The following is a 21,042-nucleotide window of genomic DNA, read 5'->3' as shown; positions in this document are numbered from 1 at the left end:
AGGTAGGTACCAAGGGTACCTTCTCCAGGGCTCCCTGTGGCGTCTGAAGGGGGCAGTGGGGTCACCCTGACCGTAAAAGGCCGTGGCAGGAGCCCTGTTCACCAGGGCTGGGCAGGTCTGCACAGGGCCCGTGGCTGTCTCAGGGTCCTCTGAGGTAGTAAATGTCTCTCATTAAGGAAAAACAGGACGGACAAGATCCCTGGGCTTGAGAGAGAATGCCTCCCTTAAGGCACACGGTCCAAGTAAGTGAAGTGCCCTCTGCAATAATGTCACTTTCAAAGGGCTCTGGGGACAAGAGAAAGAGTTCTCTGAGCCCCCACATACCTGGTCCGAACTTTCAAGTTCTCCTTTTAGCTTCTCTACAATCTCTTCGAGATGTTTCACTGTGACCCGTGACTACAAAGCAAGGGAAAGGCTCCGTCAGACATGAGCGCCCAGGGGTGTCTCCTTCCGAGGCCATCTTGGGACCCGAGCAGGACTGACCCAACTTAGGAAGCCCCAGGGGTGCCCACCCCACCCAGCTGGGACAGTCACCCTGGCACCATCTGGCAGCGCCTTCCTAGGCAGTGGCCTCCTGGAGGACGGGCTGAGCTGTCATCCCGCAACTGTGCTTCACAGAGTCGTGGAAAAGCCCCACCGAGACACACGAGTCTCGCAGGTGACAGACAACCCTGTCGACTCTCCCCCGGGCTTCATGTGCTCCACGGTGCCGGGAGGCAGGCAGGGCGGCACATACCTTCTGGAGCTCCTCCTCCGCGACGCCCACCTTGGCCCTCCACACCTGCTCCTCCTCCTCCACGCTCTTCTGCAGGTCTCTGAGCATGCCCTCCTGGGGGAAACCGAGGTGAGGCAGGGCCCTCTCCCTCCCGGCACCCGCACCACACAACCACATCTTCCTGTCCCTGCAGCCCTGGTCACCTGCCGTGCTTCCCCTGCTGTGACTTCCTGAGCGCCAGCATTAGGTGGGGAGGGAAGGCAGCCACTGTCCTGGGAGGGAGGTCCTCTGGCCAGTGGGCCAGGGTGGCTGCAGTGCCACTCAAGGAAACAAGGTCTGTGACCTGCACGGGACCACTAGGACGCTTGTCACTGCCGGGCTTTGCCACCGGCACCAAGTGTGTCAGTGGCCCGGGATGAGGAGCACGGGACGGGCCAGCCAGAGAGTGGCAGGGCTGGACTTGGCATTGCTCTTGGAGTCACGAAGAAAGGGAGTTCAACCTGGCCGTCACAGCTGCTTACCCCATCCCTCCCCTTCCCCTGCTCAGAGACCGGCCCCAAACCTTCACCTCGGCCCTCTCCTCAGCTTAGAAACAATGACCTCAGAGGGCACCATCCATTCCCTTTGCCATGCAGCCAAAGAACGGGGCCCAGAGTCACAAGGCCAGTGGGCTTTTCCAACACACCAGGCCACCTCCTGCCCCGTAGGCCCTGAGGCTCTCCTTCCCGGCAGCCTCCCAGGGATGCCCAGCTGACAGGTTCCCAGCGCTCACCGTCTCCGCCAGGATGCTGCGGTACTGGTCACACTCGGCCTGCAGCGTGCTCTGCGCCTCCTCGGCCTCCCTCAACTTGGAGGCCAGGTCCTGAGAGAGGGAAGAACAGGTGTCGTTAGCCACACACTGAGGTTTTTCTCTTGGCTTCCCGTTGAAACAACTCGGGGCAGCCCCTCTTCCTGGGGACGGGGAGCCCGACAGAGGGCCCTTGCCAGGCGGCCACACATACTGAGGAGGGCTCCGCGGGAGCTGGCGGGTGCTTCAGCAGCGTGGGGCCTTTCTCTTTGAGATCCTGCAGCCACTCGGTGTAATTCTGCAACAAAACACATTCGGTGAGACCCAGGGACGTTCCCTGGGAACCGTGAGGTCCCCGGGAACCACCCTCCCCTCCTACCTGTTGTGCCAAGACAGAGAGTTCTGGGAGCAGAGTCAGCAGGGCCTCCATGGTCTGTGCCTCAATCAGGTGGAGCTGCTTCTCCGATTCCTCCTGGGGTGGGGGCGGGGAAGAGCAGAAGGTTCAGCTGCGGAGATGTGGGGCACCTCCCCAGGTCTTACTGATATGCCCGGGTCTCTGCCCCAGAAATGGCACATCCTCAGCTCTTCAGGGAAGCGACAAGAATCGAAGGAGCAGATGAGGCTCCACGAGGCTGACTGTAAGCAGAGGGTTACCCAGCCTGTGTCCGGCCCATTTCAAACACACTGAGCTCTGATGAAAGCAGCATACTGCGTCAGGCCAAGATGGCAAGTGCCAGCTCCCGGGACATCTCCCAGCAGGGACGGGGTCTCCACCAGCTCTCATCTCCTGAGCTCTCTGGGTGTGTGTGCATGTGTGTGGGAATTTGGGGGGGGGGGAGTCTGGTTGATGTGTGGGAGCCAGGGCAGGAAAAGGGGATAGGAGGACACTCATGGCCTCCAATGTTCTGGAATCTAGAGCTGTGATGGGGATGGGGGGTGAAGGCAGGGAAGCGGTGCGTCTGCTGGCGGCACCATGGTTAAGCGTTAGTGGCAGCCAGGAAGGGGCAACCCAGAGAGGCTCATCTCCAGCCACCCTGGAGAGGGAGGATCAACATTCCCCCTCTGCAGAGGGAGAAGCCGACTCAGAGGAGGCAGGGACTTTGCACCCTGTGCCATGCTGGGTCGGACACCCCTTCAATCCTCCTGGACAAAGAGCCAGCGGCCCCCATTCTAAGCACAGCAAAGAAAGAAAACAAAGGGGGCCCGAGGGAACCACGAAGCAAAGCCTAGGACCACAGTGTCCCCAGGGAGAGAGGTGGGCCCTCCCACACCCCGAGGGGACAGCTGCTGGGGTCCAGCCTGTGTCTGGCCCTGCCACCACCTGGACAGGCCTGGCCTGAGACCCAGGGCGGCCTCAGGAACTCCACCTGGATCAGTCGATGGAGTGTAACTCCCCCGAGCAGAGTCCTGGAATGTGCACGGAGGATGCTGACCATCGGACACCCAGCCTGAGCGCAGCGCCCTCTGGCCTGACGCACACCTGAGAAGCGGGCCCTTCCTGGCTGGCCAAGTTATGCACAGGTAGGGCCCGTGCCCCATGTGGACCCTTGCCCTCACCACCACCACCGAGGCCTCCAGTTGTGAGTCAAGGCAAGCTGGAGACCCAGAGGCCACCTTCTATCTGGCTGTGTGACCACAATCAAGTCAGGTGACATCTCTGGTCACAGCTTCATTTACCACATGGTAGCCAGACAGTTTCTGAGGTCACTGGAGGCTACAAGGCCAAGATTCTAGGAGGCTAACTATAGCTCTCACAGTGTGGCCTGAGGCCATCCTTCACCTCCTGCCCCAGCTAGTGGTCCTCATCTGACACAACCCTCGGGCTTCCTGGGAGTCGCTGCAAAGCTCCTGCCGTTGGGGCAGACATTCCCGTGAGGGAGGCTGGGAGGCCAGGCCCTTTCATTAGGTAGGAAAACGTGTGTGACCTCAAAGTGTGGGCGAGGCCTTTAGTTATGGCTGCGGCTGGCCATGTCCCCTGGCCAGAGCCTCCTCACTGGCTCCTGGACAGCCCTGCGCCCCAGAGGCAACCCGTGGGCTCAGACACTGGGAGACGCCTGCACACATCCCACCTGGACGGTGTAGAGCGCGGGGCCAACGTGGCCCCCGTTCCCCGAGTGCTCACTACAAACAATGTCCTCCCCTCTGGGACTTAAAGACTCTTCATGGGACTGGGCACAGTGGCTCACGCCTGTAATCCCAACACTTTGGGAGGCCAAGGCAGGCAGATCACTTGAGGTCAGGAGTTGGAGACCAACCTGGCCAACATGGCAAAACCCCATCTCTGCAAAAAATGCAAAAATTAGCCGGGCGTGGTGGCGCCTGTAACCCCAGCTACTTGAAAGGCTGAGGCAGGAGAATCGCTTGAACCCAGGAGATAGAGGCTGGAGTGAGCTGAGATCTGGCCACTGTACTCCAGTCTGGGCGACAGAGCAAGACTCCGTCTCAAAAAAAAAAAAAATACTCCTCCCGGAGCCCCTGGGCCACGACTCCAGAGGCCCAAGCAGCAGAATCACCCCGACAAAAGGACACACAACAGAAATAACACTACAACAGGTCACCAAGACAGTGCAGCCTCGGGCTCATGTCTCCAGTCCCACCCCAGCAGCTCTGCACCCTCAGCCAGAGGGATCAGCACGGAGAAGCCCATCAGCGGGGCACTCCCATCCCTCTCTCAGGGAAAGGAGCAAGTGAAGAAGGGAAGGAGGGCAGGGAAGGAGGTGGGAGGGGGGAGGCGGATGTAGAGCCGGGGTCTGGTGTGGACTCAGGAGCTCTGAGGCCAAGGCCACTCTGTGTGCACTTAGTGCATCCTAGTGCACCTGTGCGTCTGTGTGTCCTAGTGCATCTGTACGTCCTAGTGCCTGTGTCTGTCCTAGTGCATCTGCGCATCCTAGTGCCTGTGTGTCTGTCCTAGTGCGTCTGTCAGTCCTAGCGTGTCTGTACATCCTAGTGCCTCTGTGTGTCTGTCCTACTGCGTCTGTGAGTCCTAGCATGTCTGTGCGTCCTAGTGCGTCTATGCGTCCTAGTGCTTCTGTGCGTTCCTAATGCCTCTGTGTGACTGTCCTAGTGCATCTGTGTCCTAGGGTAGCTGTATGTCTTAGCGCATTTGTGTGCCTAGTGCACTTTGCATGGTGGGAGCCTGAGTGTGGCCGGGCTCTGACCTTGGCCTGGGTCAGGGAGTGAAGCTTCTCCTTGCAGGCCTGCTCGGCCGTGGCCAGCGCCTCCATGGCCTTCCAGTTCTTCTCCCGGAGGTCCTGGAGGGGACACAGGCGAAAGGTCAGCAGCCTGCGCTGGTCAGTCACTGACACACCCCCACGAGCTGCCTAAGCTGGTGTCAGACAGGACAGGGCCCAGAGACCCTCCCTGATGCCACTCTGGCCCATAGAGGACCTGCCACGGGACAAAATGCCCTTTCCTTGGCCCATGACCATGGCGCCTGAACACAAGGCCTGGGTGCCCCAGCCAGAGGTGGGTAGCACGGCACAGGGTGAAGAGGTGGCGCCTTTTCGATGAAGACACCCCTAGGCAGAGGGAGGAGGGAGGGCCAGCCTGTGACCTCAGAGGGAAGAGGTTCCTGCCACCAAATGGTTAGTGCTGATCCCTCTGGCCAGCTCTGGCGGAGCCTGGCACAGGGAGGCCAAGGCCAGAGCCTGCCTTGGGAAGCTGCAGCCTCTGCAGGGAGCAACCGGGCCAGCCAGCAAACCCGGCTCTGTGAGAAGGGGGCAGGAGGGTGTGGCCAAGGCCACACCGGGACAGCAGGCATGCCACCCGCCCAGCTTCTACACCCCCTTCTCCTGGGACCAGGATCCCCACTTATGGCGACCACGTGACTCAGGCCAGGCCACCGGCACACCGTCCCCACCCCAGGGATGACTCCACACTTGAGCGAGTGGCGCAGGCTGATCCACAGGCGGTCAGCTCTGGGTCTCTGGTGGAACTCAGGGGTAAGCAGAAGCACCCCCCACATCCTGGATCCCCACAGCACAACAGGGTGTAGAAACACAACCTTGGCCCTCCTCTGAGTCCGGGGCGGGTGCCACACCGCAGAACCTTTCTCGGCCCTACTTGTGCTGCCCTGGCCCATCCATCCCCGCCTGTGCCTGCCGCACTCACATTGTTCTTCACTTTCTGCTGCTCGACGGCCTCCCTGAGCTCGGTGGCCTCCTTCTCCAGACCCGACACCTGGGACTCCAGCTCCTTGAGGCTGAAGGGACACAGCGAGGTCACCGCCCAGGCTCCAAGGGGCTACATCCCCCACAGATCCCACCTGAGGCCCCATCCAGGGAGGAGCACCTTCGAGGCTGAACCATCTGGCCAGAGACAGTCCCCTACGGCTGCCCCCACCTCACCCAGCATGAGCTCCCAGGGAAGCCTGAGCAGCTCCTTAAGCCCCCCACCCTCCACCCATCCAGACCACTGACCCCAGAGCTGTCACCAGAGCCCTAGTTGGTGACACCGGAGAGTTGGGTTATCAGGCGAGGCGGAATCATGACCCTGCCCTCAGAGCTCTCCTGGGGCCCTCACAGCTTTTCCCTCCAATCCCTGCATCATGCGACAGCCTCCTCCAGCAAACCACCCCAAGAGTGTCCCCAGAAGAATGAGACCCCGAGTAAGAGGCATCAGCAGGCCAGTGGCAAGGACACGTCGACAATCACCCCCTGGGCAGCCACTGCCCGAGTTCCAGAATATCTGGGGCTGAATCACTCCTCTCTACTCCAGAGCAGGATGACCCAGCCCACACACAGCTTTCACATCAGCTTTTTGAAGGAAATAAAACCACCAATTTCTGCCAGACACATCTGCATGATGCAAAAAAAATTCAAATTGATCCTAATTGCAACATGAGTTAATTATCCTAGTAATATGCTGTGTGGCCCAAGAATCTGATCTTAAAACACAAGAGCAAAACAACCACCTCTCTACCCCAACAAACACCATCAGGAGAAACAAAGTTTGCCCATGCATTTTGGGAAAGGAAGGTAGACAAGGTTTGGCTGTGGGTCTTTCTGGGCCCTCGGGGTGGCTGGCTCCCTTTCCCAGTCCCCAAGCTGCAGAGCCCAATGCCAGGGAACACGGGCTGTGGCCCGGGGATCTGCCTCTGCTCAGAGGCACAGGGGGAAGTGCTTCTTTGGTGATGAGGGCCAGGACAAGGGAACTTTGTGAGCTGATGGCCTAGGACACATCTGACCGCGTGTGAGGGAATGTAGGACATCCTCCACGCCTCCCCCACATGCTGCTTCATGGACCCCTAGCCACGGTGGCCAGGAGCTGCCTCCCGAGACTGTGGGCATGTGTTACAGGATGCGAGCCCCACAAGTGATGGTCACAAGGACTCCGGCCCCTGGCTCGAGCCACCCCACCCAGGTGTTGGCTCCGGCCTTAGCAACAGCAAACACACACTCCCCGAGCATGGCCTGGCACTGGTGCTGCTGACATGGAGGGAAAACAAGGTCTGGCCAGCCGTGAAGTCAACTCATAGATGGAGGAAAACAACCCTGAGACGCTGCCAGCTCTACCCCAACGCCTCAAACCTGTGCTCTGGCAGCAAGCCTGAGTACGCCATTCTGGGTTGTACAACCATTTTTCCTGTTACATTTCCTGACCTCAGCCCCTAAAATCCCTTGCTTGTAGACACAGAACCTCTGACGAGTCAGTCCCTTCCCACAAGCGATGGACAGGTAGATGGACGGACGGCAGGTGGCAGGGGGTGCTCCCACCCTGGCTGAGGCCAGTCCAGAACAATGAGATCTGGCTCCGTGAGTGTGATCATGGAGCTCTCCGCAAGGCTGCCTGCTTCCCCGCTCAGGCCTGCCCCGTCTTCTAAATCACCGGGAGGATGGGGGAGGGAAGGGAGCCTCTGCAAGGGGCTCTTCTGCAGAGGACCTGAGCACCCTTCTGAAAACCCTGGTCCCCAAGGGTCTTTGGTCCCCCACGCTGAGGCTCAAGTGAGCAGGCAGGGCGCTTCTCCAGCTTACCGAGTCTGCTGCTGGTCAGCCTCCGCCCGGCTGGCCTGGAATGAGAGACAAAAGCTCCTTGGTCTCCAAGAGACTCATCTCATGCAGCGGGACTAGTCCACCCACCTGCTGGATGGAGTTCCCTTTCCTCCCCGCAGCCCCAGGCAGGAGGCTGACCTGGGCGTCCTGGGCGTCCCGCGCCTGGCCTGCCTCCAGCAGGGCCTCAATGGAACGGATTCTCTCTGTGAGCTGGGAGTTCTCCGCCCTGGCCTCCTGGAGCTGCCCGTGGAGACCACTCAGCTCCTCGCATTTGCTGCGCACCTCCGCCTCAGAGGACTGTAACTTGCTGTGCAGCTCTGGTACAGAGGAAGGGAAACAAGAGAAGTTAAAAGGCTGGAAACCCCAGGGGTGGGGTGGGGTGGGTTGGGGGGATGCCCTCTTAGCACACGCGGGGCACAGAGGACTTCCTCCTGCCTCCTCTGTGCGTCTGGGGCTCTTAAGACATACAACTGACCACTGGGGCCTCTTGTGAGCTGTTGAAGAAAGTGCCACTCCGGCATCAATCCTGAGAACTGTCAGTGTACAATGCAACGCTCTCAGGCCACTCATGAGAAAATGATGGAGACTGGAAATGGACTGCTGCTGAGGCTGTTAAAGATTCATCTTCTAGAAGACTCTAGCTCATACTAACTGAGACCAGAAGTTCTTTAGAAAGTGGCTAAGTGGATCCCACTGCCACACCTCCCCCACCTTCCTGGCTGGGTCCCCCCCAACCCCCAAGATCTCTTCACAGTCAAGAAAGGCCAGGGGCTGACTTTTCTGTCCTGGGCCCCTTTCTCCCCTTGAGGTATCCTCCTCCCCAGGTGACCTCAGACAGTGCCGTGCGTCTAAGTGTCATCTTCGTGCCTCTGAGGCTGCACGCTCTCCAACCCCAGGCTGTGCCATCTGCCACTTCTAAATGAAGCTCTAGTTAGACAACGCAAACCCAGCATCCCGACCTCCCAGGACTCCTCATCTTCCTCCCTCGCCCACTGCTGAAGCCTACGAGGCCACACCGCCATCTGCCAAGTTGCCCTCCTCAGTAGCACCTCTGTGGCCACCTGGGCCCTGCCCTGTTGCCTTGGGCCTCGACAATTGCAAGGCTTCATCCCTGTCTCTTTGGGCCACTCCTGCCCCTCTGGTCTGTTCTCCGCTTGGTGCCAGTGTTCAGAAGCGCATATGAGACCGTTTCATCTCCTGCCCCAAGCACTTCTGTCACACTTTCCACAGTGCCCAAGCTCCTCAGAGGGAGGGTGACATGGCCCTGCCCCGCCACCAGCCTTCTCCTTCCAGCCACACTTGTTGGCCCATTTCTCACACGGGCCGAGTCAGTTCATTCCCACCTCCGGGCCCTGTGCCGGCCTCTTGCCATGCATCCCCTCCTGCCTCAGAGTCTCCAGGACCACATAATCTAAAGCCACGCCCAGGCCTCTGGAGCAGGGGCCGGCAAGCTGGGGCCGTGCCTCCCAACCTCCGTTTTTCCAGGTGGTATCAATGAAGCTTTCTTTGAACACAGCCAGGCCCCTGTTCACCCAGTGTTAATGGGCACTTTTGCCCAGTCTAAACCACTGTGGCAGAGCTGAGCAGTTGTGACAGAGACTGGCCAGAAGCATTCACCATCCATCCCTCATAGAAACAGTTGCCAACCCTGCCCTGAATACAGTCCCTGTGTAGACGGCCCTGCTGTGTAACCCTGTACTTGCAGGTGACTCTGCCGTGTACCCCCTAGTCCAGCCCAGCCCGGCAGCCACGGTGGTGCTTGGCCCGGGGAGTGGCTCGGGAAGCATTGGTGAGCCAAGGGCTGTGGGGCCCCTCACTGGCACCTTCAGCTCCCTTTCTCCAGAGGCTCTTGGCCCTCCATTCCTGTCACCCTTTCCATGACCAACTGGAGCAAGGGAACCACAGGCTGGTAAATCCCACCTGGCCTCCAGAGCTGACTGAGTTGGGAGAGTAGAAAGGCCCAGAACACACATTTAGCTGAGATGCCTCAGGACCTCCTTGGCTCACCCACAGCCAATGGGGACCCAGGCGTGGGAGGGAAGCAGTGACTTCTGCCCCCACAGGCTCCACCCCCACGCACACCAGGCCCTCACAGGCCTTGCCCCCTCCACTTCTAGCCCCTGGAGGTCCCATCCTCGCAGCTCCACCTCTGCATCTCTGGACAGCACCTACAAGCCAACTGTGCCCCCCGCCAGCCCCTAGACTGGGCATAATCCCCTACTCTTTGACTTTCTGAGTGGCAGTCAAGATATCCGTGCTGCCCTCACCCAACAGGCCTAACCCACTGAGTTTTGGCACTGGAAGTGGGGCTGGGCCGGCATGCAGACCCCGCACCCTGCACTGACCCCCTGGCCCCACTGCTGCCGCCCTCACCGGCCATCTGCTGCTGTTGCTCCTGGGCCTTCTCTGCGTCCGCCCGGAGGCTGGCGTGGCTGCTCTGCGCGCGGCACAGCTCCCGGCTGACCTCATCCAGACGCTTCTGCAGGGCCTCCTCACTCTCCCTGTGGGATGCCTGGGACGGGCAGGGGAGTGGGGCGGTGAGGATGTGGAAGGACCAGGCCCTCATCGGCTCTGTGATGGAGGCAGACAGAGCTCTTTACCCCACCAAAGCCCCGTGCAGTCTCTGGTCCATGCGGGAAGGAAATGCATCTCTCAAGGTCTAGAACCCGCACAGGCTTCACCTCAGCCAGCACCCTTTCAAGTAGAGAAGGTAGATGCCAGGGACCCACACTCATTTCCCAGTTCTTCTCTGAGTCCCTATTTTTATATTCTCAAGTGATTCATGAAGACGTGGTTACTGCAAGAGCCCAAAGATACCGATTCAGAGTAAACTAGCAACATTTCCCAATCCAGTCCTCGATTCCTCTCCCAGAGGCGGACAGCTTGGTGGGTCTCCCACCTGCAGCTCCATGTGTTACACACACGCACGGTGCACCACTGCGATCACGCTATAGGGCAGTGCTCTTAGTTCTCAGTGGAACCACATGAAATTGTCAGTGTTTGACCATTTCTACCTACAAAAATGGCAATTTCACATGGTTCAAAAGTATCTCAGAGACATTTCCTCACTCAGGACAGACAGGCCCACTGCACCCTTATTTACGAGCCACACAGAGCTTCAATGTTTGCCAAGTTCCCGACTCAGCATCAGGCAGGCTCTGGCAGTCCCAATCGGTGCTCCACAGGACACCCTCATCCACTTGCAAAGGATTCCCACACACTGGGGCAGAAGTGCTGGCCAAGGCCTCCATTTAACCAACCCTTTGGAGAACTCAGTTCTCCAAAAAGTCCAACCACTGATTATTCATTACCAAGCTTGTCTAGGGGCAGAACCAGGTAAGAGGGGCATCAACAGACAGCTGCTGTTTGACGAAGAGGCTGGGAGTTATCCCTCGTCAATGGCTTTACCAAGCTGATCCCATCCACATGCGTTTTCATTTTCTTTTAGGGCAGTGGCTGCACAACCTGGAGCTAGTGGAACTGCTCAGATGAGCAGCATCCAGGCAGAGGCGCAGCTGGAGCCAGTGAGCCATCGCCAAGGATGTGGCACTAGGCCGTGGTTCACGTGTACTGTGCAGTGAAAACTGGGGGCAGCTTTAGGATGGGCAGTGCTTTCTGCATTAGAACGTAGCAGGGATGACTCAGTTCCAACTCCTAGAGAGGAAAGGAAAGAAAGGAGTGACTGCAAGCTGCTCCCAGAATGCACACCTGCTTCTCCTCTGCCAAGCGTCCCCGGCAGGAGCCTGCCTTGCACCCACTGGTTCCAACACCCTCACACCTCTGCCTCGACCAAGATACTCAGGGCAGGGTCACTGCACAACCGGAAGAAAACACACCAGCTGCTGCTGCTTCTTTTCTTTAAGAAAAGGGACTCCAGCTCAGTCTGCAGGGAGACGGACCGCACATGCTCTTCCGTTTGTCACCAACATTCATTAGAACTCTGATTCCAGCAACAAGCAAACAAAAACCCACACACCTTCAGGAGCCCCAAGCTTCACATCTTTCATGGAAACCACGTGCCTCCATCTTAAGACCTGAGATGACAACTGTCTTTGCCTTGAAGAGAATGTCATTAGCACAGCCAATCACGCTGAACAATTTCAGAAGCGGGTCCCATGGCTGGGCGGGCCGGCTGGGGACTTTCATAAGACTCTCCCGGATTTCTAAAATTCAGTTCTTCTAGAAGGATGTCATCGGCACCTTCAATGGGTACTTTCTTCCAAGCAGACCCCAAGAGGTCGTCCGGGGAGAGACAGGCAATGGGGGGCAGGGCACCTCCCTGATGCCAGTGCTCCAGGACCCAAGGTCAGCACAGGCCCCCCCGCCCTCATTCCTGCAAAGCTGGCTGGCAGCGAAGGGGCCTCGGGCAAAGGAAGGACGGTCACAATATGGAAAGAGCTCCATTTTCACCTCAGCAAAAAGGAGACACTTTCTACAACCTCAACCGCCGGTCTGACTTGGAGATACCTTGAATGAAATTTTGTAGAGTCACATTGAGCTCTTTTTCTGAAAAGCACTGATCTAGTCCTAGACGCGCTGGGTGTAAGAGCATGGCTAATTCCCGCAGTCACCCTGCAGGACAGCTCCTACTGTCCTGCCCATAGTACAGATGAGGAAACTGAGGCTCTGAAATAACTTGCTAGCAGGTAGAACAGCCAGGACCTGAACCTGACAGCTGGCGCCAAAGGCCTCACTGTCAATCACAGACTCGACAGGCACAGAATCTTTGGTGTCAGACTGGAGAGCAGGGAATCCTCTGCCCAGCCCCAGGCTGTGGACAAGGACTCTGAGGCTGGAGAGGACAGGAGATACCGGGAGCCTGTGCGCCCTGGCTAGATCCTTCGCAGGAATGACACGAGATGGTGACAAACCAAGCCCAGTTCCAGGCCCAGATGGACCACAACCATCCGGGAGCCTTTAAAACATAACCATAGGCAGGCCCACCCCACAGTTTCTCATCTCACTGTACTGAGTGGGTCTGCTTTACACGAACATCAGAAAACACCAAATTATCCATCTCAATTCCACCTCAATTCAAACTGTTTCTTCGTCCACGTTCTCTTTTAGTCTTTGTACACGCTCAAACATCACTCTTAAAATTTCGTGTCTGTTCTAGTTCCTTCCAAGAGGCAGCACTAATGCCCCCACGCACCACAGCCTGGCTTCAGTGATGGGACAGAAAAAGGGTCCTAAGCCCCTGGGGTCACTGGGGTCTCCTCGTTATCCAGAAAAGTTAAACCCAAAGTGGGCATGACATGAAGGTGCCTCGTGCCTTGGGTAACAGCCCTATGTGGGATCCACCTGCCCAACACAGGCCAGCAGAGGGACGGGAATTCATCAGACAAGGCCTGTGGGCTGTGAAAACACACTGCATGCTGCCTGTGTTCCCCTGGGGACAGGGGGACAATCGTCCTCCCTCTGAAGGAGGACAGGCACCCTCCTGGGAAAACAGGCCTCCAGGCCACACCCAGAGGCTGAGAAAGAAGAAACCCTAACTGGCCTTGAAGCCAGAGGCTGTGTCCACAGCCTGTGAGCTCAGCTGGCTGCTCCAGAGCTGCAGTACCACAGTGGGGACAAGCATGGGAGGAAAAACACGGCTCCAGAGTGAGACTTGGGGTTCAAATTCTGCTTCTGACATGTCCTGGCTGGGTGAACTTGAGGTAGTTGCTGAACTTCTCTGTGCCTCAAACTCCCTTATGGATAAAAATGCAGACACTACCAGTGCCTACCTCATAGGGTTACCAGGAAAAGTGGCTGAGTTAATGCTTGTAAAATGCTCAGAACAGTGCTTAGCACACAGCAAGCTCCCACTTGCTGCCAGCTATCACTACTACCAAGGAGACTAAGGTGAAGAGTTCGAGCCCCAGCCCTGCGGACACCGTCATCTGTCCCAGTCAAGGCTAGAAACGGGTGCCCAGTGCGGCAGGGCCAGTCTGGACCCATCCCTGCTATGCGGACAGGCTTGCTGGGCAGTGAACAGGGCACTGAGGTGGCTGCCGCCCTGGCTCACCTGCAGCTGCAGGACCTGCTTCTCGAAGGCAGCTGCCTTGGCTTCCAGAGCTTTTCGCTGCTGCTCATCTTGCCGCGCAGCCTCCGACTTCTCCACCAGCTCTTTGCTGACCTTGCTGAGTTCCTGCCGGAGCTTGGCCAGCTCTGCGTTCTGCCTGCAAGACAGTCACCAGCCCGACTGATGGAAAGAAAAGAGTGATGGGATCGGTGGTCCAAGCCCTCCCTCCAGGACTTCAGCTCTCTTGTAAGTAAGCAATTGCCCACGTCGTGAAGCCATTACCAAAGCCACTTTTCCATTATCAGCTGCGTGGGGTTCAGCATGTGTTTTGTTGAAGACACTGTTTTACCCATATAGTGCATGAACTAGAGACAGCATAGAGCAAATGTGCACTAAAGCATCCCACGGGAGCCCCTGCCAGAAACAGCCAGAAATTCACAGAAAACGGCAACACACTGTTCTGGCTGCAAACCAGCCCCGAGACGAAGACCCACCCGCCTTGACCCCCTGGAGGCAGCAGCCCACAGAGTCCACGCGCCCTCTCACTGGCCAACTGGACCAGGCCCAGGCTGGGGAGGCTGCCTGAAACCAGGGCCTGAGGTGCTTACAAAACAGACCCTTCAGGACTGCACTTCAAAAGCTGGGTCTCAGGAGCTGGGAGGAATGTTCCGGACTTCCAGAAGGAGACTTAAAGGAAAAGGGGGCAGCTGGAGGCCTGCCTTTCCAGCGTGAAGCGTGTGATCAGGATGCCACTCCCTCGCTAGCAGACGCTGCCTCAATGCCAAGGACTGACTGTCCAGCCAAGGGACACCACCAGACAAGACTGTCCCAAACCCTGGGATGCAGCACCAGGCCAGGCGGAGCTGGGAAACCTGGCTGAGGCTAGCTGGGCTCTGCTGCCTGGCGGGTGGCAGGTTCCACCTCTCTGACTTCGGGCTGCCTCATCTGTACGGGGGAGGCCACACCAAAGCCTGCTGTGGGGTCATCAGTTCCATACTTCACAAGGCTAAGGTTCAAGCGACCTGGGAGGGAGGCGGGAGGCCGGGTGGTACCCTCAAGAGGGACTGGGAGCTCTGAAGTGGGCCTGAGAAAACACATCCCGCTGCTGACAGCCACCCACCAGCCAGAGCTTCTGGACTGGCAGGGCCACTGCCTCGGCGTGACAAGTCTCCTGGCTTTAGAGCCTTCCCCAGTAATGAGGCCACAGCAGATCCTATGTGGGGAGACACCAGAGCATTTCTCAGTCCCCACCCTTTGCCTTCTGCTGTGGCTTTTGAGGAAACAGCAGCCACAAACCTCCAACCAGCCGATGGCTCAGGAAGGGGACCCAGAGGGGACAGGCAGAGGGGAAGGTGGCTGCTGGATCTCACTCCACACCAGAGGGAGCCACAGTCAAAACAGACACTTGGCCCGGCTCCCCTCCCTCTCCAGCTCCCGCACTGGACTTCCCCTGACCCGACTCCCAGCATAAGGACTAAGGGTGCCGCCGGCGCACTCTGCTGTGGTCAGCCCCTGTCTTGGTGAGAGCAGAGGCTCTGGGGATAACACAGAGCTCTGCCAAGTCCCTGCAGGACACTTTGGGCCCAGAGAAGGCAAAGAAATGTGCAACAAAAGACGCTGCAGTGGGTTTCCTGAGGGCCGCCACTGGGGTGGTAACGCTCTAATCAGAGAAGCAGAAGTGTAGCTGTACTTAACTCTGGAGGGGAAGTGCACCCTCCGGCCCACTTGCTATGGGCTCCAGTGCTTCAGTGGCTCAGAGACAACACTGAAATGAGAACCCCGCTAGGCGGCTGGGGCCTGTGTGCTGGAAACCCTCCCTAGTACCAGCGCATCTGAAGCAAGGGTGCTGCAGAGCAGGAGGCCGTGCTCCAGGCACAGTCAAGGCCCACCACCAGCCACCGCAGGGATGCTGGGCCACCTGTTGGAAGACTCAGGGGCCCATAACCCAGACAGGAGATGGAGGGTCAGGACGGCTCTGCATACATGTAGGGCCCGTGCCTGGCTCTCGCGCCAGCTGCCCTGGCCGCAGCCTCATGAAGCCTTCCTCGTTCAGAGCCCTTGGGAAGGTGCTGAGGCAGGAAGCTCAGCTTACTTGCTCTCCACCTGGCTTGTGGCCTGGTTCAAGGCATCCCGCAGGATGGAGTTCTCCTGCTGCAGGCGGGCCAGCTGCGTGTTGGGGCCATTCTCCAGCTGCTCCTGAAGAGTCCGGATCTGGAAAGTCACGGGCAAGGGCATCAGAGGCAGCTCGGCCTCATACACAGAACTGACTTCTGAGTCGTGGTTAGTGAAGACACAGCCCACAAAAGAAAACCCCCAGAAGGCTCCACCTTTTCCACCTGGAGGTTGAGAGGATCCCATAAAACAAGAGGCCTGAAAATGGCAAGGCTCCACCATCAGGGGCTCGAGGCCAAGCATGACCCCCCACACCCAGCGACACGCCTCTCTCCCTCCCCACTGCTCATGGCCTGCCCGAGGCTAAATACTCAGGCCAGGGTCTCTGACACGCGCCATCAACATCTGCCTCCAAGGTCACATGGTTGACTGTTCTTTTTTTTTTTTTTTAGGTAAAATATTTTTATTTTCTTCTTTGTCACATAATGTTATGCCAGAGTCAAACTGGAAAGTAACTCACGACATATAGGGTTAAATAAAACCCATCTGATGAGAATTTATGGTTGACTGTTCTAAGACAAAGTACATCGCCACAGCCTCTAACCCCCCTTAGGAAGCCTCGTTTCCTGCCCTCTGACCTCCGGCACGTCCTGAGACATGCAGCAGAGAGGAGGTTGAGCCCACTATGAGCAGGGGGTAGGTTTCAGAAGGCAGGGATCAGGCTTTGACTACAGGGCCAGTCTGGGCAGCCCCCCAGGGCTGGCCTGGAGCCCCACGCTAGAGCTGTACGATTTTCAGGCCTCTGGTATTAATGGGATCCTCCCAACCATGTGGAAAGAAGACAGAGCCAGCATTTCTCCAGGTTCATGTGAAAGGTGACAACTTCACAGGCACCCAGGAGGTAGGGAAACAGGGCTGGCCATTTGAGACGAGGCTCTTTGGAAAAGTGTTCTTTCAAATGTATTTCATACCTCCCTGGCTATTAACATTATAGACACACAGTGGACTGCCAGACGCTGTCCAGCCAAATGCAACAGCCCCTGGACCCCCAAACCTGACCAGACCTCACAGACCCCTGTGGGCAACCTCAACCCACTCCTCATGTCTCGCCCTTTGGGCCTCTCTGGTTCCCTCCGTCCTGGACCGGGACTGGGTTCTGTCCCATCCCATGCCCCCGCCAGCCACTGCCTACCTTGCCCTGCAGCTGCTGCACCTCCTTCACGTGTTCCCGGTAGCTGGCCTGCATGCGCGCCTGCACGGCCGTGATCTCCTGCTCCCGGGCCACCAGCTGCTTTTTCACTTTGGCCTCCCCGGCTGCCGCTTTGGCCTTTTCCGCTGCCATCTCCTGGGGGGAAAGTAGCAGAGAGAGGGGCCGGTGAGCCTTGCAGGGGCAGGAGCCTATCAGAAAGGAGCAAAAGCATCACCCGGGCTGGGAGCCTGGACAGCAGAGCACAAACCCCTCCTGCTGGCCGGGTTCTCAGACAGACTCAAGCCAGCGGCAGCGGGAGCACTGACAGACAAGGGATCCCTGGAAACCCTGCTGGCCCTGGCCGGTTGTGGGCTCCACGTCAGGCCTTGGCCACAGTGGAGGTGGCACACGCAGCAGGAACAGCAGAGACACGCGGTACTGTCCCTGGCTCTCCAGGGCACTGGCTCGGCCCTGCTGTGATGACAACACCCCGGCTTGACTCAGTCACCAACATCCAGTCCCCTGGGACACCTACTTCTCCTCAAGTGCCTTCGTCAGGACAGAAAGGCGGCAAGCCCTGATGGCTAGGGTGGGGGTGGGGCCAGCTGCCCATTCCGCCGTGGCTGGGGTAGGGCATGGGTCTCTGCAGGCAGTCGCTCTGTCCTCCACCCAGGGGGACATCGGCTCTGATCAGTGCCAGATACCCACAGATGAACATGGATGCCGAGTCCGGGGTGTCTGGTATCTCAGGCAGGGACACAGCAGGATGGGACGGCTGGCCATGGTCCATGTCATCCTGGAGGGATGGCTCAACCAGAAGTCACAGGGAGGCAAGATGACAACTGAAGGAAGGGGTTGACACAATGAGCCCCTGGTGAGGGGGTGTTCCCTGTCTAGCAGGCCTGGACAGTCCAGCACCGATGTGGTGTGAATACACATCACAAACACAGCAGACCTGGGCCACCAGGGCACAAGCGTCCCACGAGCGTCAAGGCTGCTCCGACCAGGGCAGTGGGTCAGGAGTGAGGAAATCCGCCCCCTCCCCAGACCAGGGCTGTAGGAAGGCCCGTCCCAAAGGCCAGAGTGTCCCTCTTGCCTGAGATGGGAAAGAACCCTGAGGTGGAGCCACTGGGTGCTGGTGCTGTTCCATGCTCCTGGCACTCTCTGGGACCTCCTGGGACCCTTGGCCTCACTTTTCAAAGACAATCATCTTTTTGGCTCTGCCCGGGGTGAGAGGCCCACACGAGCCTGCAGGTCCGCTTCACTGATTAGCTACAGAAGTAGGGGGCGGGAGAAGCTGACACTGAGCCCCAGCACTGTCCCATTTAATTCTCTCTGGAAGACGAGGATTACAATCCCTATCCAAGCTGAGGTCACAGAGCCTTGGAGAGGACACACTTTTCCAAGGCTAGGGAGCAGCTCTAAGAGGCAGGGGTGGGGCCTGAACCTAGGACTGTACAAGAACAAGGGGTTCCCAGAAAGGGGAAAAATGAGGACGCCTGCCCCTCTGTGTGGGTCGGGAAGCCCCTGGGGAAAGGGAGGACAGCTCAGCAGTGATTCCAGGACCCCTCTGCACTTCCTCCTCTAACATGCACAGCCCCACCGGCCCACTGCTGGCAGATGGGTGTGGTGGGGATGGCTGGAAGCCTCCAAACACCAGCAGAGAGGAGGCCGCTGTCTTTGCTAGGTTTTCCACACAACAGCCCTTCCAAGTAGATGGTCCAGCCTCACGAAGAAACCAAAGCTCAGAGAGACCAGGCATTCCCACAGCCACATGGATGGCAGGTTGGGAAGCCACACTCGGGTCATCCTCAGCCCTCCTCTGCCACCTGGAGACACCCTTCCCAGCCCTAGGCAGGCCTCGTGCAGTTCCAAGGTCCACCCTGCTCAGGGTCTGCAGACCTCTATCTCCTAGGGGTCAGGGTCCCAAGGCCGCCGGGATTCAATGGCATTTTCCCCCTCCTTTGCCTCTGGGCTTTTTAAAGAGCACAGAAAAGTCACTTGTCCTCAGTGCAGCTGTTGAGCTCTCTATGGTTTCTTTTCTCTTTTTCTTTTTTCTTTTTTTATGATTTCTTTTTCTTCAAAGAGCTCAGAATGCCAGGGTTCCTTCGGCTTGTCAAATTCTTAATTCAGTTGCAAGAGTCTGATTTATGTTCTTGAAAAGCATTCCTGATGGTGGTGGAAGGGTCCGGTGCACAAGAAGACAAGGCATGGCACCATCACTAGCATCGGCTAGTGACTCTGTCCCAGCTTCTTCCGGGCTCTGTTCCCTAGGAGTAGTGGGGCTCCTCACGGGGTAAGCTTTGAGGACTGCAGAGAGCCCTCCAACCTGCTTCCCCAGCCAAGCAAGGAAGCAACCTCCACCAAGAAGGCCTGGTAACAGGAACTCCTCCCATGACCCCACCCCCAGGTACACTCTGTGTGGGTCCCAGAGGGCCTTGGGGGCTCCTTCTGATTCACAGCCCCATCTCCTTCTGGGCCCTAAAGCCAGAACATGAGACCAAGCCCAGGATGGGGCCAGTCTGAGGCGTGGCTTCAGCATAGAGGTTCTGCTGCCCGGGAAGATGACAGCTGGAACGTTTTTCCAGAAAGTTGTGCCTTCTTGGCTACATCACTGGAGCTCTGCCTGGACTCCCCAAACCCCCCAAAGATTCTCAGATAGCCAGGACAGACTTCTCAGGGGCGTCTGAGCCCATCAACTCCTGCAGACAGTGTCTGGACTGGTCCTTGAACCCAATTCTGCTGGGATTTTGCACATTTGGGAGACCCGGATACGGCAGATGATCCAAACGTTCTTTCTCAGTATGTCCAGGTCATGCCTTCAGCATCAGAACCCAAGAAACAGAATTAATGAAAACTCTTTTCAACTATAAAAACTTCTCTACAAGGACAAAGAAAACATGTCGAAGGGACTGGAACAAGAAATACAGGTTCCATCCGTCTCCCCAGCTCCCGAGGGGGATTAAGGTAAGAGGAACTGCCGTACTCTCAGGAATTTACTGCCTCGGATCATTTCCCTCAGCAGTGCTGGGCAGTTGCAGTGTTACCAGAAGAATGACGTAATCAGGCCAGCGACGGTGGTTCACAGTCCCAAAATCCCAGCACTTTGGGAGGCCGAGGCAGGCGGATCACCTGAGGTCGGGAGTTCGAGACCAGCCCAACCAACATGGAGAAACCCTGTCTCTACTAAAAATACAAAATTAGCTGGGTGTGGTGGTGCATGCCTATAATCTCAGCTACTCGGGAGGCTGAGGCAGGAGAATTGCTTGAACCCAGAAGGTGAAGGTTGCAGTGAGCCAAGATTGTGCTACTGCACTCCAGCCTGGGCAACAACAGTGAAACTCCGTCTCAAAAAAAAAAAAAAGAATGAGGTAAACACATCGGCTCTGCTCAGGACTCTCAACGGAGAGCACGAGCATAGGGAAGAGAAACAGCCAAAGGCATCGACTACAAACATTTTACTATTTGCAAGAAGACAATGTAAAATACTCAGAAATGCTTCCAGGCTTCCCCTCAGCTGCGGCCCTCGGTGGCCACTTGTTCACTGGCGGTCTGCTAGGCTGAGCCAGGCAAGACCGCCAGAGAGCGTCTGCCCTGCCAGGCTCGAGGGCTGACAGGAGCCAGATGCAGCCAGGTGATGCCTAACTGTACCAATGACCTCCGTGCAGAACAGAACACGGGAGCTCCAGAAGGCTCCTGAGGGAGGGAGACCAAATTAGTCTGCCAGAGTAAGAAGACAATGTCCAGACATCTAAGCAGGGAAAGGGCATTAGAGGCCAAGGGAAGAGCAAGAGGAGAGCCCCAGAGGAGGCAAGAAAGGGCGCAGCACGTCGGGGCACAGGTAGGGAAAGGGAAGAGGTGAGGCTAGAGGCAGGGTGAGTGGCTGAGCCAGGGCTTGAGGGGCAGACTTAGGTCTGAAGATGAGGGGCCACTGGCAGAGCCTGATGGGGGGTCCTCACAGATCAGCATTTGGGAGCCCAAGAGGATTTCTTCCGGCTTAGGGAGGAGGGCGTGGGTGGGAGGGAGGTCATGCACCGTTGACCTTCTCCTCACCTAAAAGCCAAGGCCAGTGGTCTCCGAGGAGGCTGGGTACTGAATGAGGATCCCAGGCTGCCCTGAGCATGCAGCCAGGGAGATACTCTACCACCCCAGCGGGGTTGGGAACAGCATCAAAGAGTGGCCATCTAAGGTGTGTCTTCTGGTCCTGCCCGTCCTCCACCCAGTGAACTTCCCATCTGGCTC

The 21,042-nt window shown here is 57.7% G+C and overlaps 1 protein-coding gene across 7 annotated transcripts in view; it reads right to left on the bottom strand.

Annotated features, from left to right (window-relative positions):
• The window catches only part of RRBP1 (ribosome binding protein 1), a 68,709-nt gene that overhangs the window by 6,232 nt on the left and 41,435 nt on the right, over positions 1–21,042 (bottom strand). For all 7 annotated transcript variants that reach the window (XM_077951135.1, XM_077951137.1, XM_077951141.1 and 4 more), the window contains 13 exons: positions 16,804–16,956; positions 15,592–15,710; positions 13,503–13,656; positions 9,866–10,004; positions 7,631–7,809; positions 7,475–7,509; positions 5,613–5,703; positions 4,661–4,753; positions 1,882–1,974; positions 1,717–1,800; positions 1,488–1,577; positions 737–829; positions 325–396 (listed from right to left, as the gene is read on the bottom strand). In XM_077951135.1, coding sequence (XP_077807261.1) covers positions 325–396; positions 737–829; positions 1,488–1,577; positions 1,717–1,800; positions 1,882–1,974; positions 4,661–4,753; positions 5,613–5,703; positions 7,475–7,509; positions 7,631–7,809; positions 9,866–10,004; positions 13,503–13,656; positions 15,592–15,710; positions 16,804–16,956 — 1,395 coding nt within the window. The remainder of the gene's footprint in view (positions 1–324; positions 397–736; positions 830–1,487; positions 1,578–1,716; positions 1,801–1,881; positions 1,975–4,660; positions 4,754–5,612; positions 5,704–7,474; positions 7,510–7,630; positions 7,810–9,865; positions 10,005–13,502; positions 13,657–15,591; positions 15,711–16,803; positions 16,957–21,042) is intronic.

The sequence above is a fragment of the Macaca mulatta genome, chromosome 10 (assembly GCF_049350105.2).
Source record: "Macaca mulatta isolate MMU2019108-1 chromosome 10, T2T-MMU8v2.0, whole genome shotgun sequence".
Taxonomy (NCBI): Eukaryota; Metazoa; Chordata; class Mammalia; order Primates; family Cercopithecidae; genus Macaca; species Macaca mulatta.
Note: the sequence above shows the minus strand (reverse complement) of the source record. Positions and strands in the feature narration are given on the sequence as shown.